This window comes from Nematolebias whitei, chromosome 9, assembly GCF_014905685.2.
Source record: "Nematolebias whitei isolate Nwh7 chromosome 9, NemWhi1, whole genome shotgun sequence".
Taxonomy (NCBI): Eukaryota; Metazoa; Chordata; class Actinopteri; order Cyprinodontiformes; family Rivulidae; genus Nematolebias; species Nematolebias whitei.
The window spans coordinates 34,330,046-34,351,667 of NC_056506.1; the positions used below are offsets into that span (position 1 = coordinate 34,330,046).

Sequence of the window (21,622 nt, forward strand, 5' to 3'; positions counted from 1 at the left end):
CTCTTCCACTTTACTGACGGGCTTCAGGAGAAGTTTTGGATTTGTTTCAAGTGCACAATTCTCCAAAGTCACTCAACGCTCGCTGCTTTTTCACAATATAATGCAATTTTAGTTCAATTCTCCTAATTATGTCTTTTGAATTTTGATGTCTTGCTAGAGTCACGGTTCTTGCTTCTCTTGCACACTTCACTAAATTTATTTATTTTTCTCAATATTTCAACTAAAACTTTGTTGGATTTGTGCTTTGTAATGCTACAAAGGTCCAATGTCTGTCACACTGTGGGACATTTTGAAGAGTGGGGATAATTATATCACAGCATTTCTGTTTTGACTGTTTTTCTAGCAGTAAATGATGCCCATGTGTCCAGTAAGGCTTCAGACATTTGAATGTACTCATTGAGGCTGTTCTGGCAACGCTCACATTAGGTTTTCCTTAAAATTGTCACTTGATTTCTTTGTGATACACTTTTGTTAAATCTCTGAATTAAACTCAATAATCTTAATATTTATGGATTATTTCCATTCTTAGTGTCTCCAAATTTAGAGTCACAAACAAAACTCCTGCTTCTGGCTGTTCCTTTCTTACTGGTACGTATTTTAACTTCTGTTTCTTGTACAAACTACACTAAACTGTAGTTATGAATTACCACAACATTAAAAAGTACATAGGCTACAGTACACAAAAGGTATACAGAGAACTCCGAGGCCAATGCAGTACTGACTAGTTCTATTCATGTCAAAACAGAACGTAGTCTTCCTTTAATATACACTTCCTGTTCAAAAAGTACAACTAATGGTTGATGTACCGTTGTTGACAAACAGCATAGCTTTAAAAAATGAGTTTTTCCTTCTTTTGGCTGCTCCCTTCTTTTAAGGGTCGCCACAGCAGTCACACAAAGACTTATTAATTGGTATTACGCCAGATGCCCTTCCAACCACAGACCACTGAGCTACCACAGCCGAGCTGCTATCTAGGGCGTCCGGGAGAAGCAGATGGTGGGGGTTAAGGGCCTTGCTCATGGGCCCAGAGGGTGGAGGCAGGTGTGGGTGTTTCACCTTTACCAATATTTTGATGTCAGTTTGGGGAGTTGAACCTGCAACCGTCTGATCACAGGCTCGCCTTCTCTTAACATCTGTACCACTCCCCTATATATTAGTATAAGAGTTAATGTAACGTTGCTGACAAATAGCATAGCTTAAAAAAATTATAAAAACAGTAACTTGCTTTAAAAAAAGAAAAAAGATAGTAATTGTACATTTTCAAAACAGCAAGGTGCAAATCATTGAACGCTGTTCCATTGTCTTTGCAGAACCACGTTCTTTAAGATGAGCTGATCCACGTCAAAGGAGCTTTGATCAATCCACTCACTTTATGGAAAAGACCATGACACAAGAGTCCATGTTTCCATCGCTGCTGAAGGTGGATCAGGAGTGTGGGATGAAGAAAGTACAAGAGCAGAGAAGCACTGGGGGAGTTGTAATAAGCTTTATGTCCATTTTGTAACAACATAAAAACCGAGCCAGCGTTAGCAGCAGATCCATATTAAACATTTATTGCTATAAATCCATGAGGTGCTCAAGTATTTCTTTGCTTGTGACACGAACACCTGCCTCCATCGATGCACCAACAAATGTTGTGCAGCATTACAGATTCACCATAAACTACATATGCTCAAAAAATTAAAAATACAATACATTCCTGTCCCGGATAAAATCTGCAACCAAACCCTGATTCTGGGCCCCGTTTCATCTCTTATCACAAAATGAAAGTGAACGTTAAGGATAACTGTATACTGTTGCTGAGGACCTTAAAGCAAAGCCCTTTTTATGATTTTTTTAATATTTTTTTATTAAAGATGGCATCCAGACAGAACTGACAAAAAGGTCAGGTCAAATCTGAGACCAGGCACAGTGATTTTTAGGCAATTTATAACTCATTCTAAAAATCCCACTTGTGTAACCTTCTGCTCAACACAGGGATGGTCTGCACCCGTTAAGATTCAGCTTTCATGCTGAAGCTAAAGAAATGATGCCGATTCATTTAAGTGACCTGTATTTACAAATATATTGTACACAGTAATATATCAGTTCAAGTTCCGAACAACCAAAGGAAACGTTATTAAAATACAACACTGTAATAAAACATTGTCCAACATCTTGTCCAAGTCCCAACCAAACTCATGAACACAGACTTATTTTAAGTTTGTGCGATGTTTGTCAATCTATAGGTGGTATAGTTTTGTATCAGACTGATTTGTTGTATTTTTGTCAACAGCAAATGACCAGACACGCAGGTCACACAGTCGCCCTCTAGTGGCAAGTTCACAGATGTTACAACTTGCAATAAAAAAAAGAAAGGGATTCAAAATAAAGCCTTTTGTTTTTCCTCCCTGGTTGATTAAAATACTTCTCTCTTCAGTTCGCTTCACTGTTCTGCTGTCAGGTCTTCCCATTCCCATCCAATTTGACAGAATTAGGGAACGGTCTTCGAGCCTCTGTTCCTGCTGGCTTTTGCTCCGTCTTCACGTTACGCAGTGCCAACCCACGCAGAGGTATCCTGCCCCGGGTCCGTTCACCCCCCAACAGGTCACATATACACACAAACCTGCAGACAGATACACCAGGATGAGAACGTACACCAACATAAAGTCTACGTTGTTCAGATGAATTACTCCCAACAGTTCTTACTCTTGGCAGAGCAGATTGTGTGAGGGGGGGTGCTAACGTCCACCACTAGCATTCACCAGCCCATGGAAGTCTTCCCATGCTCTGAAAAACAAGGAACATCCAGAGCATCATCACCTCACAGTAAAAACACAGTCTTCAGACATGCATGGGTGTTCAGCAGGTGATTCAAACTGCATGAACAAGCTCAAAAATTATATTCAGAATTAGGGGTGCTGAAAAAAATCGATTCGTTAAAGAATCTCGATTCCGAATCGATTCTAAAGGCTCACAAATGGATTTTAAAATGCGTTTTGTTTTGTTTTTTCCCGCTCCTACTCCCGAGCGTACTGCATGTTGCATTACGTGTCCACCCATCACCGCAGAATTTGGCCTTGTATTGTTTTGTACTACTAGGGCTTAACGTATTCTTAGTTCACATCTTAGATCTTATTAGTTTTTCCTTTACAATTTATACTTTTGTTGGATGTAACTGGGACCCTGTGTACAGTTTCATTCCATCACATGTACCAAATGTGATGAGAATGACAATAAAGAAACCTTGACCTTGTAGGCCACCGTACAGTAAACTAGCCAGTTCCCTTTATCTGAATGGAGTCTGCTAGCATGGAGCTGAGGACAGCGCGATTCGACCCGCCGCTTCGTCGACTCGTTAAGTCAGTGTAATGACACATTCAGATTCTATAACGTTCCACAGAAGACAGCTTGACAAGAGCACGGTTGTTTGCAAGAAGTGTAAAATAAAATTGCGGTACTGTATTTTGGAAATATGACAAATGCGTGGAAGGAAGATGAAAAGCAGCCGACCAGCGAACTCTGTAGCAATGCAACAAATTTCCAGTTAATTCCCAAAAGGCTGTGAAGAGTTCCCACTCCATCTCCTGCTGCATCACAAAGGATTTACGAGCAGACAGCTCAGTGGAAGGTGAGGGTTTATTTTTAATACGCTGGACCCAACATACGTTATTCTTTCACGTAGCTTTTTTGGTGATAAAGCAGCCACACCTCCACCATGAAACAAAGAATAAAGTGGGAGAAGCTCTGATGCAGCTGCAGCTCAAAGGTAACTGTTGTTTTCTCGTATTATACTAAAACTTATAGACAAGTTGTTCAACAATCTTAATGTAATTTGTCTTTTTAACAGGTTGAAGAGGACAGATGAGACACATCACCTGGAGCCAGTTCTAAAGGATTTATAAAATTAAATGGTTTATAAATTAACAGTTCAGAAGAGATTTTGTGCAGGTTTGCACAGGTTTTGAAATGTTGTTAAAAGATTTACTAAATATGAATCAACATGAAGTCTGTATATTTCATATTAGGTTAAGTTTTGAAAATAAAACAAATGTTAGAGCAATATGGTTAAAAAGAACTGAAGTCTGTATTTTATTTTGAGTTAAAGGTTAATGCACTAATGTAGGCTGAAGTCTTTTTTACTTTTATATTTATATATTTTCAATTATTTGTCTGTGACGGACTGGAGACCTGTCCAGGTGTCCCCCGCCTCTCACAGTGATGGCTGATATGGGCACCAGTGACCCCCGTGACCCAAATAAGAAGAAGTGGGTAAAGATAATGGATGGTGGATGGAGGAATTATTTGTTCATAGATTTTTTTTCATTTATTTTAGAAAAAGCCAGGCAGCTAAGCTAACCTAATACTGGTCATTTAAGTTACAGAATGTTATGCACACCTATATTTGCTCCTATTTTTGGTATAAATATAAAATGATGCAAAAAGACTTGCTACAGTAAGGAACCTAAAATTATTGTTTTAAATAAATGCTCCATTTGTTTACATTGTTGTTTAATCTTTTCATCCTAATTACATAAATTAAACAAAATGTGTGACCATTTCAATAGAAAAATAGTTTCTAAATCGAACGATGACACCAAAAATCGGAATCGAATCGCCAGACACCGATTCAGAATGTAGACATAAGACAAAAATAAATAAACATCTGTAGAGATTAGTTTTCTATTTTGTTTTCAAAGCCATTTATTTTTACAGTTGTGGAAAAATCATAATTTATCTTTAGACAACAACTTTTTACTTCAGCCAGGTTCACAGTACAGACACTAAATTTTAATTTCACATTGCTGACGAATATTGGTGGTCATGAACAAATGGTCCAGATAGTTTGGAAGGGCTTGACACGAGGAGCTGCGGCCAATGAGTGGACGAAGTGAAGGGATGAGACAACTGAAAGGAAACATCCAACGGTCAAGCACAATAAAATAAAATAAAACTTCAGAGAGCACAGTGAAGAAACTAATCCAGAATTGGACTAAATTTAATAAAAACACCTCTTAGATGTTTCCAACAGACAATATAAGAGTCTGACTAAACACTACAAGTTTTCAGCAACAATCAGGAGACCTAAACAAGGTTATAATCCAGATGTTTAAGGTACTTGTATATAGGTGTAATGTTTAGGGCAATTTAAACCCATCTGCACGTCTGCTGTAAATGTATGACTGTCAGACAAGCAGGGGAATAAATAATGTTATTTAAACATGAAGTCCTGTACTCTGAACCTGCTCGACTTCAAAACTCCCAACCAGAAGACAAGCGAGGCTTGTAGTTAACACAATAATTTGAAGACACAAATCATACTGTCTGTGTACAATAAGTTATATGTAGCACTCATAAAGGCCAGTTCTACACCACTTCCCACAGAAGAGCATTAACAGTGTTGCATACCTTTACTCAAAAAGATTAAATGAACTGGTCATTTACTCCCCGAGTGATACTTTTAGACACATGATCACTGCTGTTCCTTTTGTACATCGTTAACGACATATCAAACTACTAATAATATATATTTTTAAACATTTTGAATGGAGCAGAACACCTTAGCTCCTAAAAACCGTCCTTTAGTTTGGACGTACAGATATAAAACTATATTTACGCATCAACTTGTCTAACTTACAGCACATTTTTAACAGCAATTACATTAAACATAGGAAATTAGTTTTCTTTTATAAAAGTATGCTATTTAAAGCTACTTTAAATAGTATAAACTAAAACCCACATTGATTTCCCGGTGAGAAAATGTTTCTGAGCATGCACATTTATATAGGAAAATATGAGAGAAAAGATGGAAGGAAAATAATAAAATGTTGAGACATACATACTTAATGCTGTCTGTATGCGTCTTGTACTCCATGATGGTGTTGGGAGGCAGGTTGAGGACTCGGCGCAGGGTGTCTCTGATGCGGGCTGTGGTCGCTTGGTCACTAGCAGTTTTGTTCCAGATAGAAATTATGTCCTCCTGAAGGACAAGAAAATGAAAGAAAAGGTCTGAATGCATTTGCGTTTTTAATCAGGTGGTTACGTGCAGTAAGCGTGTTTTTGGCTTTACCTGGAAACGTACTGAGACCACAGCCCCACAGATCTCCTCTCCAACCATGAACTGCTCCCCCAGCATGGCCAGGATGAGGTTCTCCCAACACCGGGACGCCAGGCCTTTCCTTAAACGAATGATCCACTTTCCACCCATTTTATTGGCATCATCCTGAACACGCAAAATATTTCAAAGCAGGCTCAACCTTACTGCCACTAAATAAACTAAATGGAAAACAAGCAAATGCACTGACCTCCCACATGGGCTTAATGCCTTCTTTAAAGAGATGGAAGTCACTGTGACCGGTCAGATCACCGGGTCGGATCATGTGACTATAGAAACGCCAGAACTGCTCCACCTGGAGAAAATAAATTACATTCATAAATGTGGGAACATAAATTCGGTGATCATGTGAATTGTTGAGGTGGCTAACAAAAGCTCTTTCAGTAAAATCACAAGCAGCAACAAACCGAAGCAAAGCTGCCGATCTGTTTGATGTTCTGCTCATAACTCTGAGTGCTGGCTGGTCTCCCTGGAGTTCGCCTCGAGTACCAGAAAGTGTAGTTGTACTGAAGAGGGTGTTCTCCAGGCCCTGGAACCACCATCTGTAGAGAACAAAGTAGTATTTGTGACTACCGTAAATACAGGACACTGCTCTGGAGTGAAAACAAAGTTCAAATGTACCTTTTTCTTGATAATGTTCTGTTCTTTGTCGTCGTTTTCTTCAGATTTTTCCTTTTCGATGTCTTTCGGTGAGCCTTGTTCCTGGTCGTGATCTCCACTATCATCGTCTTTCAAACTGGATTAGCCAGAAACATAGTAAGACATGCTGGTACCAGCCATTTCAGGTAGCTAATTAGCATCTCATGGTTTTTTTTTTTTTATTATTTTCATACATAAGTTGCTGTTTTTACTTTGTGGTACAGCTGAGAATATAAACGTCGAGTCTGTGATGATTAGAATAAACATGTAGATGTAAAAATATTAGCAATAATTCAAAAACTAATCCACAACTGCTGTGAATTACACGTTGCTTCATCTCAGCTGCTACCGTTTGAAAATTAAACGCTCTCATTTTGATGTGGCCAATAAAAAATAGGCTTAAGAGTAAATCCCACAGGACACCATCAGTTGAGTTATTATGGGCGGTGATAATACATCTGTCAAAATAAGCTCTTGTCTAACTGCTCGTAATTAAAGGCCGTGGCAATCTAGTTTGAGCCGAGCCTGCGTGCGCCTCTTCCCGCGGCTAAACAACTACCACGCCGAGGACTGACGGCCTACCAGCTCGCTGATAAGCTAAGCTACAAGCAACGGCACAACGCTAACCCTCATCACAAACTATTTATTTAACATCATTGCCTTGTTTTATTATGAATCCACTCGTATAAACGAACATAACTTATGTTATAGCATAAAACCACGCTAAAGCTGACACACCTCTCATTTATTCACACATCGCAGCTTTCTCCCAACTTTAACCTTCCGCGATAGTGACGTAAAGACAACAAGGAGCTCCGATCAGGTTTATAGTTCAGATCAGGTGTACTTACGCATCGAATTTGTTGTTCATAATTTTCTAGGAAGGAGTTTTTGGGAGTCCCGAGTTCAGCCTCCTGAGTTCCGCAGGAACGGCGACGCGCATCGACAGGCTCATGGACGCGCAGCAGAAGGCTCGTGGACGAGCTTGGTGGGAAGCGTTCGTTCGACAGTGAAGAGGTCAGAGGGCACAGTATGGTTTAAAATGTATGTATTTTTTGTTTGCCATAAGTTTATGGTATTATTTAAAAGTCTTGAATCAGCCTCCATTTTTTTATTAAATATTTTCCTTTTGTTTATCTTTGAACATGGTCTTGAACAGTAACTCAGCTTTTGGCTTCTGCTTCACTCATTTTCAGTCAAATACCTAAACATTTTTTAAGTCACTTATGTCTAGATGCATGTAGCATGATGGTTTAGTGGTTAGCATGTCACAGCAAGAAGGTACTGGGTTCAATCCCCAGTTTGGACCGGGGGTCTTTCTGTGTGGAGTCTGCATGTTCTCCGGTTTCTTCCCACAGCTCAAAAAAACAAGCATGTTTGGCTGCCCCCCAGGCCCAGGCTTCACTTGCATGCTGGTTAATAGAATAGACTTTATTGTCCCCTAGAGGAAATTTTTCAATTGTCAAATTTGTTAATAACACATTTGTAAAGAAACAATTTAAAATTATATTTCTGGGCACCTTGTTGCTGGCAATTTGTTTCCATTTATTTAATTTATGAAAATACCATTGGCATTTGACTTGCATAAAATTATATTTTAGTGCCATCAATGTGTCCTAAAGAGACATCAGCTGAAGCTCCTTTGAAGAAAAGCATAAATAAATTAGATTTAAATGTTGCACAGTGTTGCACTTGATGCAAAGACACCTACAGAAATCTAAAAATCACAAAAACATGAAATCAAAGATGTATGTGGATAATTTATTGATCATACTTTGATGCTTCAAAGCATAATAAATATACACGCAATACAACTCTGAGCAGTTTTTCACAGCTTTTAAAGTTTGCCAACTCTGGCTCTGAAACAGATGACTTCAGCTCACAGATATGGGATGGCTACGAGCAGACAGGCACACACACTGCACATGCGCAGCCTCAACACAAAGAGGAACGGCGGCCTCTTTATTTCAAATGGCATCCTCTGATGTGCCGCCTCCCTCGTTTCATCACTTGGCTCGTCTTCTGTTCTTGCGGCGACTTCAAACCAAGGCCCTGTTCAGGTCCATGCAGAACTGAATCTGCGGGCAGGCTAAACAGAAGGTGGAGGGCGAGGATGGGAATGGAGTGGACTAACGGTGCAGTTTGGCATTAGTTTTTGTTGCAGATGCAAGTTGTTTTGTACATTAATACAATAAAATAATCATGTCCATGGTGAAAATGCAAGCCACATAGTCTCAGTGTATGGTGGGGAAGGATGGGTGAGAAGCTTTGGGATGGTATGACTCGGTGATGCGTGGTTGGCTCTGCTTTTGTCGACCAGTCCCTCACCCCTTGTCCCCCATGCCTCTACAGTATGAGGATCTTCATGAGAGGCCTCTTTGTTCTGGGCCGCAGGCGCACCAGTGAGCGAATGCAGTGGTGGTATTCTTCAGTAGCCGCTGTTTATTTACACCAGCCAGCCCCGTCATACTTCATTAGCAGCCCGGCCCACCGAAAACCTCTGATGTTCTAATCACAGCAATCATTGTGTAGCTGCACAGGAACCAAGAGCCTCAGTGATCTGTCTCCTCCTTCTGTCAGCCACTCCAAGGTACATACGTACAAACACAGGCCTGCCTTCTGTGGTGAGCGCTGATGGCGAGGCTGGTTGTTTCATCGTGGGCCAAGAGGCACAGCGTGGTGAGCTGACATCAGTACAGCAGCAACAGTCCCAAAATCTACTTTTTCATCACAGAGACGTGAGAGACCTGCCACCCAGAGACAGACAAATCAAGACCGATGGATCATTCAGTGCTGCCTTCTTCTAACAACCATTAATGGTAAAATGTATTTGAAAGGTATATGAGGTCCTTTACAGCACTCCACTTAAATTATTGTCAAAACCTCTTAGGCTTCATCCTGTAAATGTTCTAAATACACAATTGATAAAATGTATAATTTTAAAACAGAAAGGTGCTGCGCTGCATTAATGGTGTAAGATTTAACATCTATAACTACATTGTAGATTATTCAATCCTTCTTGTTTTTACTGTTACATGTTTATAAATGCTGCCAATTATCTAAATGTTCTTACATTTTTCTTTAGTTTGACCAATTATACAGAGTTTGATTTAAAAATGGAAACAAATTACCATTCTTATCTAAGAACTACCAAATAAAAGTTTCTTGAGAAATAAGTGTGTGTTTGATTAAAGATTAAAAAGAAGGTAATTTCTGCACATCTTCAAAATGGACCAACCTCCTGAATCATTCTTCCAAGCTGCTCCTGGCTTTTCACCACTTTTCTAAGAAAGACAAAAATCTGTTATTGCTTTTGACTTAAATACAGTTTATATTATAAAATAGATTATGTACATTTATAGCTGTTGCTGTAAAGACATTTACTCAGTAATGACTCTTGGGTGGTGGTATTCTACATCTTGTCTTATGGGACAGAGGCGTTCATGGTATTTTGGCTCCTTAAAGAACTAAAATAAAAAAGTGAGGACCTGAGTCTCTGAATTCCTTTAAGCAAAGGAGAATATAAATGGTTTGTCCACCACATATTTGGCTTTGCATCAGTTTTATTGATGGCCGTAAGTTGAGGCCTAGCGGTGCAGATGTTCTGGAGCTAGCTGGGCATAAAGGTGTGATTTTATTGTAAGCAGCCTGACTGGCAACAGCAGCCATTGCACTCTGCACGTTTACAGGCAAAGGGTTGCAGAGAGGAGAGGCTGGGAGGACAGCTAAAAAGAATGATGCACAGTAGATGTCTAGAAACAAGCAGCTGAAGATTTTCCACCTCTGCCATACAGCAACAGTGTGAACCTGTGCAATAAAATATCCTTGATGTGTTTCACGTGAAGCCTTCTACTACAGTATAATTTAAAGCATTTGCTACATGCATACCAAATCATGAGCAAATGTTAAAACGTTACAGTGGTAGTGGGTGCATGCAGTGCTACACGTGAACATCAACAGCCCTAACAGGACAAAACTAAAACGAGAACCAAACCTGTGTATTCTGCGAGCCAGGCTGAGGGAGAAGTTCGCTGAGCAGTCCGGCTGATAAGTGGACGGCACGATGGTGTACGATCCAGGAGGAAGCGTGCAGGCTAGACTGACATCCTGCGTGTGACAGTGGGGGGTGCAGCTCGCCACAAGATTCTCCTCTTTGACCGTCATCTGCTCAGATCCCCCCCTGGGTACCTGGTTACATTGTTAAAATCAGATGCTTCAGTTTAAAATGGAAGCTGACTCACCCTGAGAAATTCAACACAATGACACATCTCCAATCTGTTACAGCTGTGGTGATGCTCACACAATCAGAAAATTACAAACAAGTTTTATTGTACAAACAAAAACAGAAAACTGCTTTCACAGTTCAATTAACAAGTGAACAAAATGTCCCAGACGTACCTTATAAACATGGAAGCCAATAGGCAGCAGATCAGTGTCAGGACAGCTCTGGTGCAGACTAATCTTCACATTAACCCCAGATGGCACATCTGGTTCATCGCACACCGTAAAAGAGAAGCGGGGGTTCTGCCAGTAGGAGAGGAAGTTCCTGCTTCCTCCGGCTGTCCTTCCCTCTACCCACGAGCCACAGAAGGAAGTGGTCTCCCACTCACCATCTGCTGTCAGTGGCAGTGAGGGTGCTGGGCTTTTCAGGGCACTGAGGACAATAATAACTATATTATGATGTGAAGAAACGGCAAACACCAGATATGAGTTCTTCTCACGAAGATATCTAACACAAGAGAAATAAATAATAATAATACAACAATGTGAGGAGTAACACCTGTGAGTTTATTTTCTGATTTTGTTTAGGGGCAATTTAAAGTTTTCAACATTTTCACATGTACAACATGTCTGACACACGCGGTGTGCACAGCTGTCACTGAGAAAGCTTTGGGTGACAGACCTCCCCACACCACTGGGGGGAGAGAGAGCACGCTGCCACGGGAACGCACAGCCATTCAAGTGTGTCTGTGAGACCTGTGTGCCAAAAAGAGTACGTTCTGTACACTTGTGAAAATTATGATTGGCCCCTTAATGCTAATTATTGTTTAAAATTATTTTATTTTTCATCAAAATACAGTAGTCTCTCGCTACTTTGCGGTTCGACTTCTGTGGACTTGCTCTTTCCGGTTTTTCAAGTTACAGTATTGTAAGATAGTACACGACAAATAAATAAAATTTTAGAAGTGCTGCCATTTTGTAGTTTTCTCTCAATAAGCCTACACTGTATCACCAGTTTAAAGGACTGCATTACCCAGAAGGCAAAGTTGCTTTCTGCTGGAGGGAAAGTTTTGATCCGAGCGGAAAAAGTTCGGTCCTTACAGTACTCATAGTGACTTTGGCGCTCAGTGGATGCGGAGAGCCGATCAGAACCGGACCAAGGCTGGTTAGGTCTACCAGACTGGAACTGAGCTGCTGAGCTGCTGAGTAAAAAGGCATACTCATAAGTAAAAAATGTTTTTGTGGCTCCTCGGACTGATGAAGTCCTTTGGATGAAAGACAAAACGTCTCAACAAAAAAAAAACCGTCCAGACGACCTGAATGAACTTTGCTGGATTTCCTACCTGGATTATTGAGCATGAACTTTGATGTTCTGAACCACTTTGGCTATGGCTGCCTCAGAGGAGTCGACGGGGGAGAGGGCAGACTCCAGAAACAATCTTATCACCAGCAAACTGGTTAGTCCACTATGGGAGTGTGGTGCTTGTGGGACTCGAGTTTGTTTGTGGCTCCTCGGACTGATGAAGTCCTTTGGATGAAGGACGAAACGTCTCAACAAAAAAAGAAACCGTCCAGACGACCTGACTGAACTTTGTTGGGTGTTTTGGTATGCATCAACTCAGAAATCAATGTCATTTCTACTTTGTGGATTTTCACTTATTGCGGGGGGCTTCTGGAACATAACCCCCGCGATAAACGAGGGACTACTGTACCAGCAGGATTTGGTAGCAAAATCAAATTTTTTCCAAAAGTATGAGTTGAAATTTCACCCAGACAACGTACTTGGTGATGCCGTCTTCCAGTCCAGTCTCACCTGAGTGATATGGAGGAGGAGGAAAAGACCCGTATAAGGAAGTGGGTCTCGGCTCCTGGCTGGTAGGTGCTGGGAATAAGAAGGTAGTATCCAGGATCCAGCTGCCTGCGGAGGACCACCTCCCTCTCATAGGCATGGCAGTGAGTAGAAGCACAAATTGGTTTGATCAACGTCCGACTCAGATTAAAATGCTTCTTTTCCACCTGAGGAATATGTGTAAGGAAATTGTTACAGGAACACACACACCATCACAAGTTCATGATGAGGCAGACCTTCCACATGTGCAGAGCAATCGCTTGGTAGTGCTGGTGCTTTATGTTCTTGCCGTCCTCGAGTGACTTTTGTGCGTTTTTCCTGTTTCTCCATTTTCGATGCTGCAGCAAAGATATCAATACTTCTCCTCTCTCGCACACTTTGAGCCAAAACTTGGGGTTACTGCTGTAGCTGCTGGCGTTTCGGCTGCCGCCAGCAGAGTACCCTTTTACCCACCGTCCGGCCAACTGATGACTGTGTGTGAGAAAATTTCCTGTAACGGGACATAGCAAAGGTGTTTAGAAAATCAAAATCACCCAGTGTGAATGAAACGTTTATTTTTAATTATTGCTTTATTATAAGTCTATGTATTTCTCTCTGTACCTGATAAGATACTGCTGTGCTACAGACTTTCACTTTGATACTTGGATTCTGTGTCCTGACCTTCAGGTGTAACATTTAAACTACATCAGTGTTTCTAACTATATTACTTCCAGACTTTTAGGATCCATTTACCCTATTATAAACACTGAAACCTACATTAGGTCTCTGTGGTAAATACTACTACTATCTGACGTTTGGTTATCAATAGCTGTTTGTCTAGAGTCAATTTTATTAACTACAACTTCTGCTTAAAGAGTGTTTCCGACCCAACTTTAACCCTAAACATTAGCATGCACTCATCACTGGTTCAAGTTATGTCTACTTATGTCTTTTGTGAGCTAAACAGAGTACTATAATAATTACAGCTGCTGTGATACATTTATCTGCACCTTACAGGGACCTGTGTACCTGTAAACTGTTTACTCTACAGAGAATTAAAATCCACAAAAGAAAATGACCTCAAAGTCATTACAGAGTTTCTTTCTACAATGCTGCTAAAAGAAAAAAAAAATCAGTTTAGTGAAATGTGGGTATAACCTGTGTAAATGCTTTTCAAGTGTCCCTCTTCACTCATGGGATATCCCACTGTGATTTCATCAAACTGGGACGTAAACTCAGCCTCGTCCAACCAGAATTCACCCTCGGCCAACCTGGACTTTAAGTCCACAGCACAATCCGGGTCAAGAGAGCTCCATCCGACACCACTGCAGTGAGGGAGTGAAAGGGACAAGAACAAAAAAAAGTAGACTGCAGGTCACAAATATACATAAACAAAATGGAGTTTAAAGTTTTATAAATAACGATCAAGTTAAAACAAGGTTTAAAAATGGGTCTAATATTTTATTTAATTCTGAAGTGTTGAAAAGACTCGGGTTGTTTTCACACCTGATAGTCCGGTAGACTCGGTTCAGTTGGGGACCATTATTCATAACATTTGTTTACATTTGAGCTGGTGCGTTTGCATTCACACTGCACTGTGCAGGCGAGCCAACCAGTTCGAATCAACCTGTTCCCCCACTCGCCTGTGGTGGCGCTGCACCAAAAACTACTGAAAGAAACAACACTAAAACCTTTGAAGAAGACACTTCTTCTTCGGGAAATAAAAATAAAAAAACGGAGTGGTGTCAAATTTGAGAGGTTTTAGGAGTTCTATTTTGTCATTTTTCAACAATGGACTCAGCATGAGCGGAAGATGAGGCAGAAGACCATGGAGAATATTGTTTTTTACACAAGGCAGCTGACGGCTCCATATGAGGCTAGAGTTTGGGACAACAGGGCTGGTGTGAATGCACCCTTAAAGTCAAAATACAAAGGCCATTTATGCATACATTTAGTTTTCTGTTAGTTTGTCAGCCGTTCTTAAATGCACAACTCTGTACAGTCTGTGTGTGAATTTGTTTGTAATCATAGCTATGTTGTTTAAGAAATGTGGATTTTAGTTTTAGAAGTTTCAGCTTTTTAAAAACTTTCTGCTTCTTACATATCTTGGACTTTATGACTGCTACTTGTGCATTTTTACATTAGGAAGAGCTTATTATTTAAACCGAAAGGCATTCTACTTTTGTCTACTAATATTTCTACTATCTGCTTAAATAAGTAGAAAACTTAAATAAGTAGAAAAACTCAAGTGTTTGACTCACTCGATGCTTTATGGAAACACAAAAAGACAAATGGCATAATTAATTTTGGTAATTAATTTTCCAATTTTGACCAAATTTGCTATTTTTTATTGACTTGACGATTATTAGCAAGTAAAAAAATAATTTTGGGGGGTAACAAAACCTTTCAAAGATTCTACCAATTCAAGATCATTTGCTTTTTATTAAAAATGGAATGTTTGTTTTAAAGATTATGCACACTTTTGTTTTTCAGCTTCTTCCAGTAATTGAAAAATAAATCTTAGAAAGACTATTAAATAAAAAAAAACTGCATGGTTTGTTTAAAAGTTTGTAACATAAAGAAAAAAGTACACTAGGTCAGACTTAGAAAAAGAGTCTGAAATTTTCCAGGACATATGCAGTGTAATTTTTTTTATATATGAAAAAAAAAAGTGTTTTAACTAGGAAGTTTTAACTAGAAGTGGACTAATAATTTTCTCACAAAGTGCGCCATCAGGCAGAAGTAACTGAATAAACAATGTCAGCAAAACAAATATTTTATGTTGCCATGGTAGTAGTGAGCATTAGATAATCCAGTGTTGGTATGAAAACCCCTTCTCATTTGCACAGTGTATATAATAACCCTTGTGATATGTCTCAGAAGAAAAAACAATGATTCAGAAGTGAAATGATGACAGTGCAGCTGGAAAAACTTGACTGACAGCTTTCTGAGTGGATAAAGTTCAGCTTTACTTTATTTTCTCCCAACGTCAAGCTGCGATGCAACGTTGAGCAGCTTTCATAACTTTCCAATTTATAATTTAAGATGGCTTATATTTGGATAATTATAGAGCAAAATGTGCTTTAAGGTTACCCCCAACAATAATGAGTCTTCTCCATGACATGTTTACCTCCAAGTCCAAGCACCGCCCCAGCAGCATCGTCCCCACGGGTTTCTGATCCTGAGCAGCCACACCTCACTCCCTGACACCGTCTTCACGTTCAGCCACTCCATCACCGTCAGAGCATGATGCTGACCCATCACACCGAGTCCTAAATCAAGTAAGAATGTCAGTGAGCGGTTTAGCCGGGGATCGTTTATTTGATTATCTACAAGGGAACACTTTTCTAACCTCCAGGGGCACCGTGGGTGGAGCAGCTCAGTGCACAGTCATCCTTCACGTGAGACAGAAGGTTCAGGTCTAGCTTTTTCTTCTGGACTCGATCACTGTCCCGCTCTGTTCGCTGCTCCTCCTCTGACCCAAAGTCGCCCAGGCTCCACCGCTCAGCTACACCACCGGTCAAATCCACCAAGGCCTCCGCCACCTGCCCCGCCCACAGATGCTCATATGAACCATGAAGCCTGAGGGAAGATTAAATTGTCACAATTTTGAACTTTTTAACTTTACTAAACAGGTCGCTTGGCAAGTACACAAATGTGACCACAAAAATTAAATATGTTCTGCATCAAATTGCATGGGTCGCCAAGATAAACTTGAGATAAAGGAACAAGGAAATGCCACATACTTTGCATAGGCCTTCTCCAACAGAGCTACCCAGAAAGCAGAGGGGGAGTGGCAGTGTGAAAAGCAAAGGGTGGATTTGAAGCAGGGCAGGCGGTCGTCAATGGTCACCTCTGTCCAGTTCCCCTGCTGCCAGAAGAAAAACCGAAAGAACCCCCTGTATCTGCTGTTTCCCCACAGAGGCTGATCTGCTGGAAACACCTGCACATCACACAGGGACAGGGTGAGCAGACAATTGCAAAAGAAAGTCAGGGCTAAATATTTATTGGACAAAAGGCAATGCAGCAGTTTGTGTACCTTGTTTAAAAGCCGTTTGTTCTTAAGCAGGACACTGGATGCACAGAGAAACCAGCAGTCTCCGAGCAATCCTTGTTTTGCATGAGCCAGGTTGATGTTTGAAGGGAAGAGAGCAGGTGACTGGCAGATCTCCTTCAAACAGGATTTTAAAAAGGAAAATAATGTCACGTGGACTGGAAAAAAAAAAACTGTTGAATTTTATTCTCAGTGGTTTAAATAGCCCAAATGTGTTTATTTAACAAATTATTTATGGGCTTAAAACACAAATAAATAAACAAGATATTTACTTTCTTTCATGTTTTGTTTCAGGACTAAAGCTGTTTAATTAAAAAAAAAAAAAAATGAAATAGAGGTGGGGGGGGGGGGGGGGGGGGGGGGGGGGGGGGGATTTTTACCTGGATGTGGCCTAATAATTTTCTCTATCAGGTACAAGTAAATGAATAAACATTCAACAAAACAAATGTTTTATGTTGCCATGGTAGTACTGAGCATTAGATAATCCAGTGTTGGCATGAAAAACCCTTCTCATTTGCATAGTGTATACAATAACCCAAAAATATTCAGAAGTGAAATGATGACATAGCAGCTGGAAAAACCTGACTGACTGCTTTCTGAGTGGATGCTTTTGTCATGATTTGTTGCAACAATCGTTTTGTCATCAGTTCATCAATCTGACAGGAAAATTTCCTGTTCGCCTGAGCAAGTCAAAACGTGACACTCAATACAACGCTATGGGTCTAAAACATTTAAGTCACTGGGTCTTTCCAGGGACATTAGTTCACTCATAACTAACCTGCGGGCGTCGCCAGGTGATCTCTCCCTGCAGCCTGGCGATGGGTGTGGTGCTGTCAGAAAACAGAGATGAGTCCGCACAAGGAAAGTCCAGGTCCTCAAACAAAGCACCCGAACATTGGGCCATGCTTTCTTCTCTCATGACTGGATATCTGCAGTCAACCTCAGCCATTGATCACCATCCTACATGAATTCATGTATTGCACATTTGTAGCCCACCTAAAACAAAAAGCATTACTTCTATTAAAAGTAGTGAAATGCACTGCCTTTATGCTTGCTCAGGATGAGAGTCTGCCACTAAATTAGGACTCCAAGCAGTCTGCTCCTCAGATAATTAATGTTATTAACTTACTTTTTATGTATATGATTGTTTCTGTGTAGCGCCCTGAGATGACTTCTGTTGGGACTTGGCGCTATATAAATAAACTGAATTGAATTGAAAGAATGTCTGTGTTTTGGTTTAAGAATGTTAAACAAAAAGCTATTTATGGAGTTTTCTTATCTCTGAATTCCAGAGCTAAATGTCCAGATTTACCAGCTGATTTTGAGGCTGTGTTTGGAGTCTGAGCACATCCATTGAATGCTGATGCACAGTTTATGGTCCTAACCACACATAATACAAACTCTCACTTTCTCATGCTATCAAAACCTAAATGAAAACACTTAATTGTGTTGACCATCAACTACAAAAATGTTTTTTGCTCATCGACACAGCACCTTATATTTAGACAACTGTGTGCTTTAAATGCATTTCCCTCATTCGTTAGACATCAATATATATAGAAATAAGTAAAAGACTGAGCAGTACAAAACTGGTCCCTGTTTGGTTTTACTGTATTTATTGTATCTTACCTCGTCTGTCGTTCCAGCATCTTTCCCATGGTTAGCATCAGCTAGCACAGTTAGCATCAGCTAGCGCAGCTAGCGCAGTTAGCATCAGCTAGCATGTGCTACAATCACGGCTAACCTAGCGACTTCGTATCTCCTCATCTTAGTTGCAGAACGAACTGCAGCGACGTTTTATGTGTTCGGTCCATTTATGCACTTGTGTTCCGACCTCATGGGTCTCACTGCTGAGAATAAAAGATCACATAAAGTGTCTTCTGCGCGGACATGTAGCAGCAGGACATCCACAGAGGATCCTTCCGGGGCGCTGTTGGTGCGCGTGTCACTCACATCATGTTTTAAAGAAGGTGCAACTGAAATTAATGCATTTAAGTTGTCAGCTTTGGACATGGGAGGATATCATGTGAACAGGTTAAGCAGTATAATGTAACAACAGCACAAAATACATTTGAAAACATGTAATTACAATGTTTATCAATGACTATCATGACTTTACATATGTTGGAAAACGTTCCAGACAAATATCACCGGACACCGCGGTAAAGTTAGTTTTACGTTGGATATTCGAGCTCCGCCACTTCAGCGGGGTGTTGCTGCATCGGTGTCTGCATGGAGTTCATTTTAATGCATTAGTGCTGCATGAAACTGATTAACTTTGTTTCGTTAACTCGTACATTTACGGAAGCCCATTTGTGCCATTCGGGGCGAAAAAATACTCGTATTAATGAAATACTAGAGGTGGGACCAAGTCATTGTTTTGCAAGCTTCAAGTAAGTCTCAAGTCTTTATCCTCAAGACCCAAGTCTGACACTTGACATTTCAAGTCATTTCAAGTCTTTTTCAACAATGTTGCAATTGTATGTTAATAGACTGTGTGTTCATTTTTTAAATCTATTCATCTCAAATTGTGATGAAACATGTGCAACTGTAAGTGTTAAAAAGTCATTGTAAAATTTACATTGCGGAGTTCAATGGCTGCAAGAATAGTCTTCCTTCAAACTGTAATTTTCCAGAAGAAACATTCAGTGAAAAATACAAAAGCAAAACTAAATGTTCAGATAAAAAGTGCTGACATGTACATCAAAGAACCCATCCATCCATCCATCCATTTTCTTTACCCGTTTATTCCATTTTGGGTCACGGGGGTCGCCGGTGCCCATGTCCAGCAATCACTGTGCGAGGGGCGGGGTACACCCTGGACGGGTCGCAAGTCCATCACAGGGCCACATGGAGACAAACGAGACAAACAACCATTCACTCTCTCACTCACACCTAGGGACAATTTAGAGTTACCAATCAGCCTAACATGCATGTTTTTGGTCTGTGGGAGGAAACCGGAGTACCCGGAGAAAACCCACGCATGCACAGAGAGAACATGCAAACTCCACCCAGAAAGGCCCCTGGACCGGGGTTTGAACCAGGGACCTGCTCGCTGAGAGGCAGCAGCTCTACCAGTTGCGCCACCGTGCTGCACATCAAAGAACCATCACAGTAAATTTAGGTCCTCTCCTCTCTCATCTGGTCACTTGGTGAACATGTTTGTATGTGTCCATGTGTGAGTGATGGCTAAAAATAGAACAAATATTTGAAATGAACAATGAACAGGAACGTGCACTATATTAAGGTATTTCAGTTAGCTATTCTGCATTGCATCTGCAAAAGAGCAAACTGGCCAAAAGCATGTCAGTCATTTGTACACGATGATGACATCGTAGGATGATGAATTTCATAGCTGAAAATTGGCTCGACTGGAGCGCTACATGCAGACACTGCCAAAACTCTGGCAGCCACACGAAGGAAGAGTCTGCATGTTCATTGCCCAGAACAAGATGACGTTCTGTCCATCTGCAATATCCAGGTAGTGACTCAGCTGTAGTGCTGGACTGTGTCAGTGGGTCACGTGACATGAAAGCTATTCTTTTATTTTTCTCAAGAATGTTTGGTTCGATAATTTATTGACGGTTCCTAAGCGAACCATTGCGCCTTGGAGGAGGGGGCAGACCAAAACCAGGCTGCCTGCATCTGATCAAATGAGATGAAGACAACGCTGAATCCGCAGAGTTCATATATCCAACCTAGAAGTAACTTCACCACGGTTTTTAAATTTTAGATTATGGGTAAAATATCAAGTATTTTCAAGTAGACAGGTGAAAGTCCAAGTCAAGTCCCAAGTCATTGGTGTAAAAGTCCAAGTCAAGTCCCAAGTCATTGGTGTAAAAGTCCAAGTCAAGTCATAAGTCATGTGACTCGAGTCCACTCCCCACTGTGAGATATCACCCCAAAATTACAAAACTGATGCTCAGCTGGTGGGTTGTGAACCAAAAGTGAGTCGCAAACCAATTTTTAAAGAGTTCTAGGTCTTTGCCTGTGCAAAAATAAGTTGAGGAAGAAATAACGTTCTAATGTCATAGTCAATGGATAAATACCTGATTAATTTTAATGACATTTTTAGATTGTTCAATGGGTGGGTAGCTCAGATAAAGCAACAAATCTTTTAATCTACTTCTCCATAATTGAACTTTTTATGTTTGTGTGTGAAGACGTTGTTTAGTCTGTCTAGTTAACATTTCTGAAGGGAATAGTTTTGTCGGCATGTCCTTTTTTGTTGGTCTTTGTTGTTTGGTTGTTCCCCACTGGTTATGTTTTAGATTCTGTGGTTGGTTCTGTTCCTTGTTTATTTTATTGCATTTATTTATTTAGTCTGAGCATTCTTTTGTGTATTACACAGGTGGCTGCGGTAGCTCAGTGGCCAGTGCCATGGTCTTGTATTTCTGAGGTTGTGGGTTAAAGTCCAGGTTGCATCAGGAAGGGTATCTGGTGCAAAACAATTGCCAAATCTTTCATGCAAGTTCGCTCGCTATGGCAACCCCTGAAGAAGGGAGCAGCCGAAAAAAAAACCTAATTTATTCTTTTTGTGTATTACTCACTTCTTCTTCCAGTTTGCTTTCATTTCATACATTTTTTTGTCTTTTTTTTTTTTTGTTCCTTGTTCCATTTCCTTCTTCTTTAAACAAAAATGTAATCGTTTTCCCGGGACTGTATTTGCTGCTACACTTGCTTCAGTTTGCCGCTTCTTCAAAATTGATAAATAGATCCACTTGCCAAAATTATTAGAAAAATAATGTATTTATTTGCTTCAAAATGATACATATAAATAATTTAT

At 40.4% G+C, this 21,622-nt stretch overlaps 2 protein-coding genes across 5 annotated transcripts; both read right to left on the minus strand.

The window, feature by feature from the left end:
• Positions 1-2,076: 2,076 nt before the first annotated feature.
• Positions 2,077-7,726, minus strand: eif4e2 (eukaryotic translation initiation factor 4E family member 2). 4 transcript variants are annotated; one of them, XM_037681690.1, is made up of 8 exons: positions 7,585-7,726; positions 6,716-6,830; positions 6,502-6,636; positions 6,285-6,389; positions 6,050-6,202; positions 5,823-5,959; positions 2,689-2,769; positions 2,077-2,605 (listed from the first exon to the last, which is right to left on the minus strand). In XM_037681690.1, exons 1-7 carry the CDS (start codon positions 7,602-7,604, stop codon positions 2,721-2,723), a joined length of 714 nt encoding a protein of 237 aa, XP_037537618.1. In that variant the 5' UTR covers positions 7,605-7,726; the 3' UTR covers positions 2,077-2,605; positions 2,689-2,720. The 4 variants fall into 4 exon arrangements, with proteins under 4 accessions (XP_037537618.1, XP_037537620.1, XP_037537616.1 ...); XM_037681692.1 differs by having other exon boundaries at positions 5,819-5,959; XM_037681688.1 differs by lacking the exons at positions 2,077-2,605; positions 2,689-2,769 and adding an exon at positions 4,659-4,887.
• Positions 7,727-8,768: 1,042 nt separating this feature from the next.
• Positions 8,769-18,765, minus strand: capn10 (calpain 10). Its single transcript, XM_037681693.1, has 13 exons — positions 18,466-18,765; positions 17,615-17,832; positions 16,822-16,953; positions 16,529-16,725; positions 16,135-16,364; positions 15,913-16,054; positions 13,941-14,107; positions 13,040-13,293; positions 12,768-12,970; positions 11,132-11,387; positions 10,728-10,921; positions 9,972-10,017; positions 8,769-9,480 (listed from the first exon to the last, which is right to left on the minus strand). Exons 2-13 carry the CDS (start codon positions 17,783-17,785, stop codon positions 9,451-9,453), a joined length of 2,022 nt encoding a protein of 673 aa, XP_037537621.1. The 5' UTR covers positions 17,786-17,832; positions 18,466-18,765; the 3' UTR covers positions 8,769-9,450.
• Positions 18,766-21,622: the final 2,857 nt, after the last annotated feature.

What these genes read in the sequence shown, in the direction of transcription:
- eif4e2 (XM_037681688.1), bottom strand. Translation starts at nt 7,604, where the DNA reads ATGAACAACAAATTCGATGC. An exon ending in GCATTAAGCCCATGTGGGAG is followed by an intron (nt 6,203 to 6,284) that starts GTCAGTGCATTT and finishes TTGCGTGTTCAG; the next exon opens with GATGATGCCAATAAAATGGG. An exon ending in TGGTCTCAGTACGTTTCCAG is followed by an intron (nt 5,960 to 6,049) that starts GTAAAGCCAAAA and finishes CTTGTCCTTCAG; the next exon opens with GAGGACATAATTTCTATCTG.
- capn10 (XM_037681693.1), bottom strand. Translation starts at nt 17,785, where the DNA reads ATGGCTGAGGTTGACTGCAGATATCCAGTCATGAGAGAAGAAAGCATG. An exon ending in TCCTCCTCCATATCACTCAG is followed by an intron (nt 11,388 to 12,767) that starts GTGAGACTGGAC and finishes TATTGTCCTCAG; the next exon opens with TGCCCTGAAAAGCCCAGCAC. An exon ending in TTGGAAGAATGATTCAGGAG is followed by an intron (nt 9,481 to 9,971) that starts GTTGGTCCATTT and finishes TCTGGGTGGCAG; the next exon opens with GTCTCTCACGTCTCTGTGAT.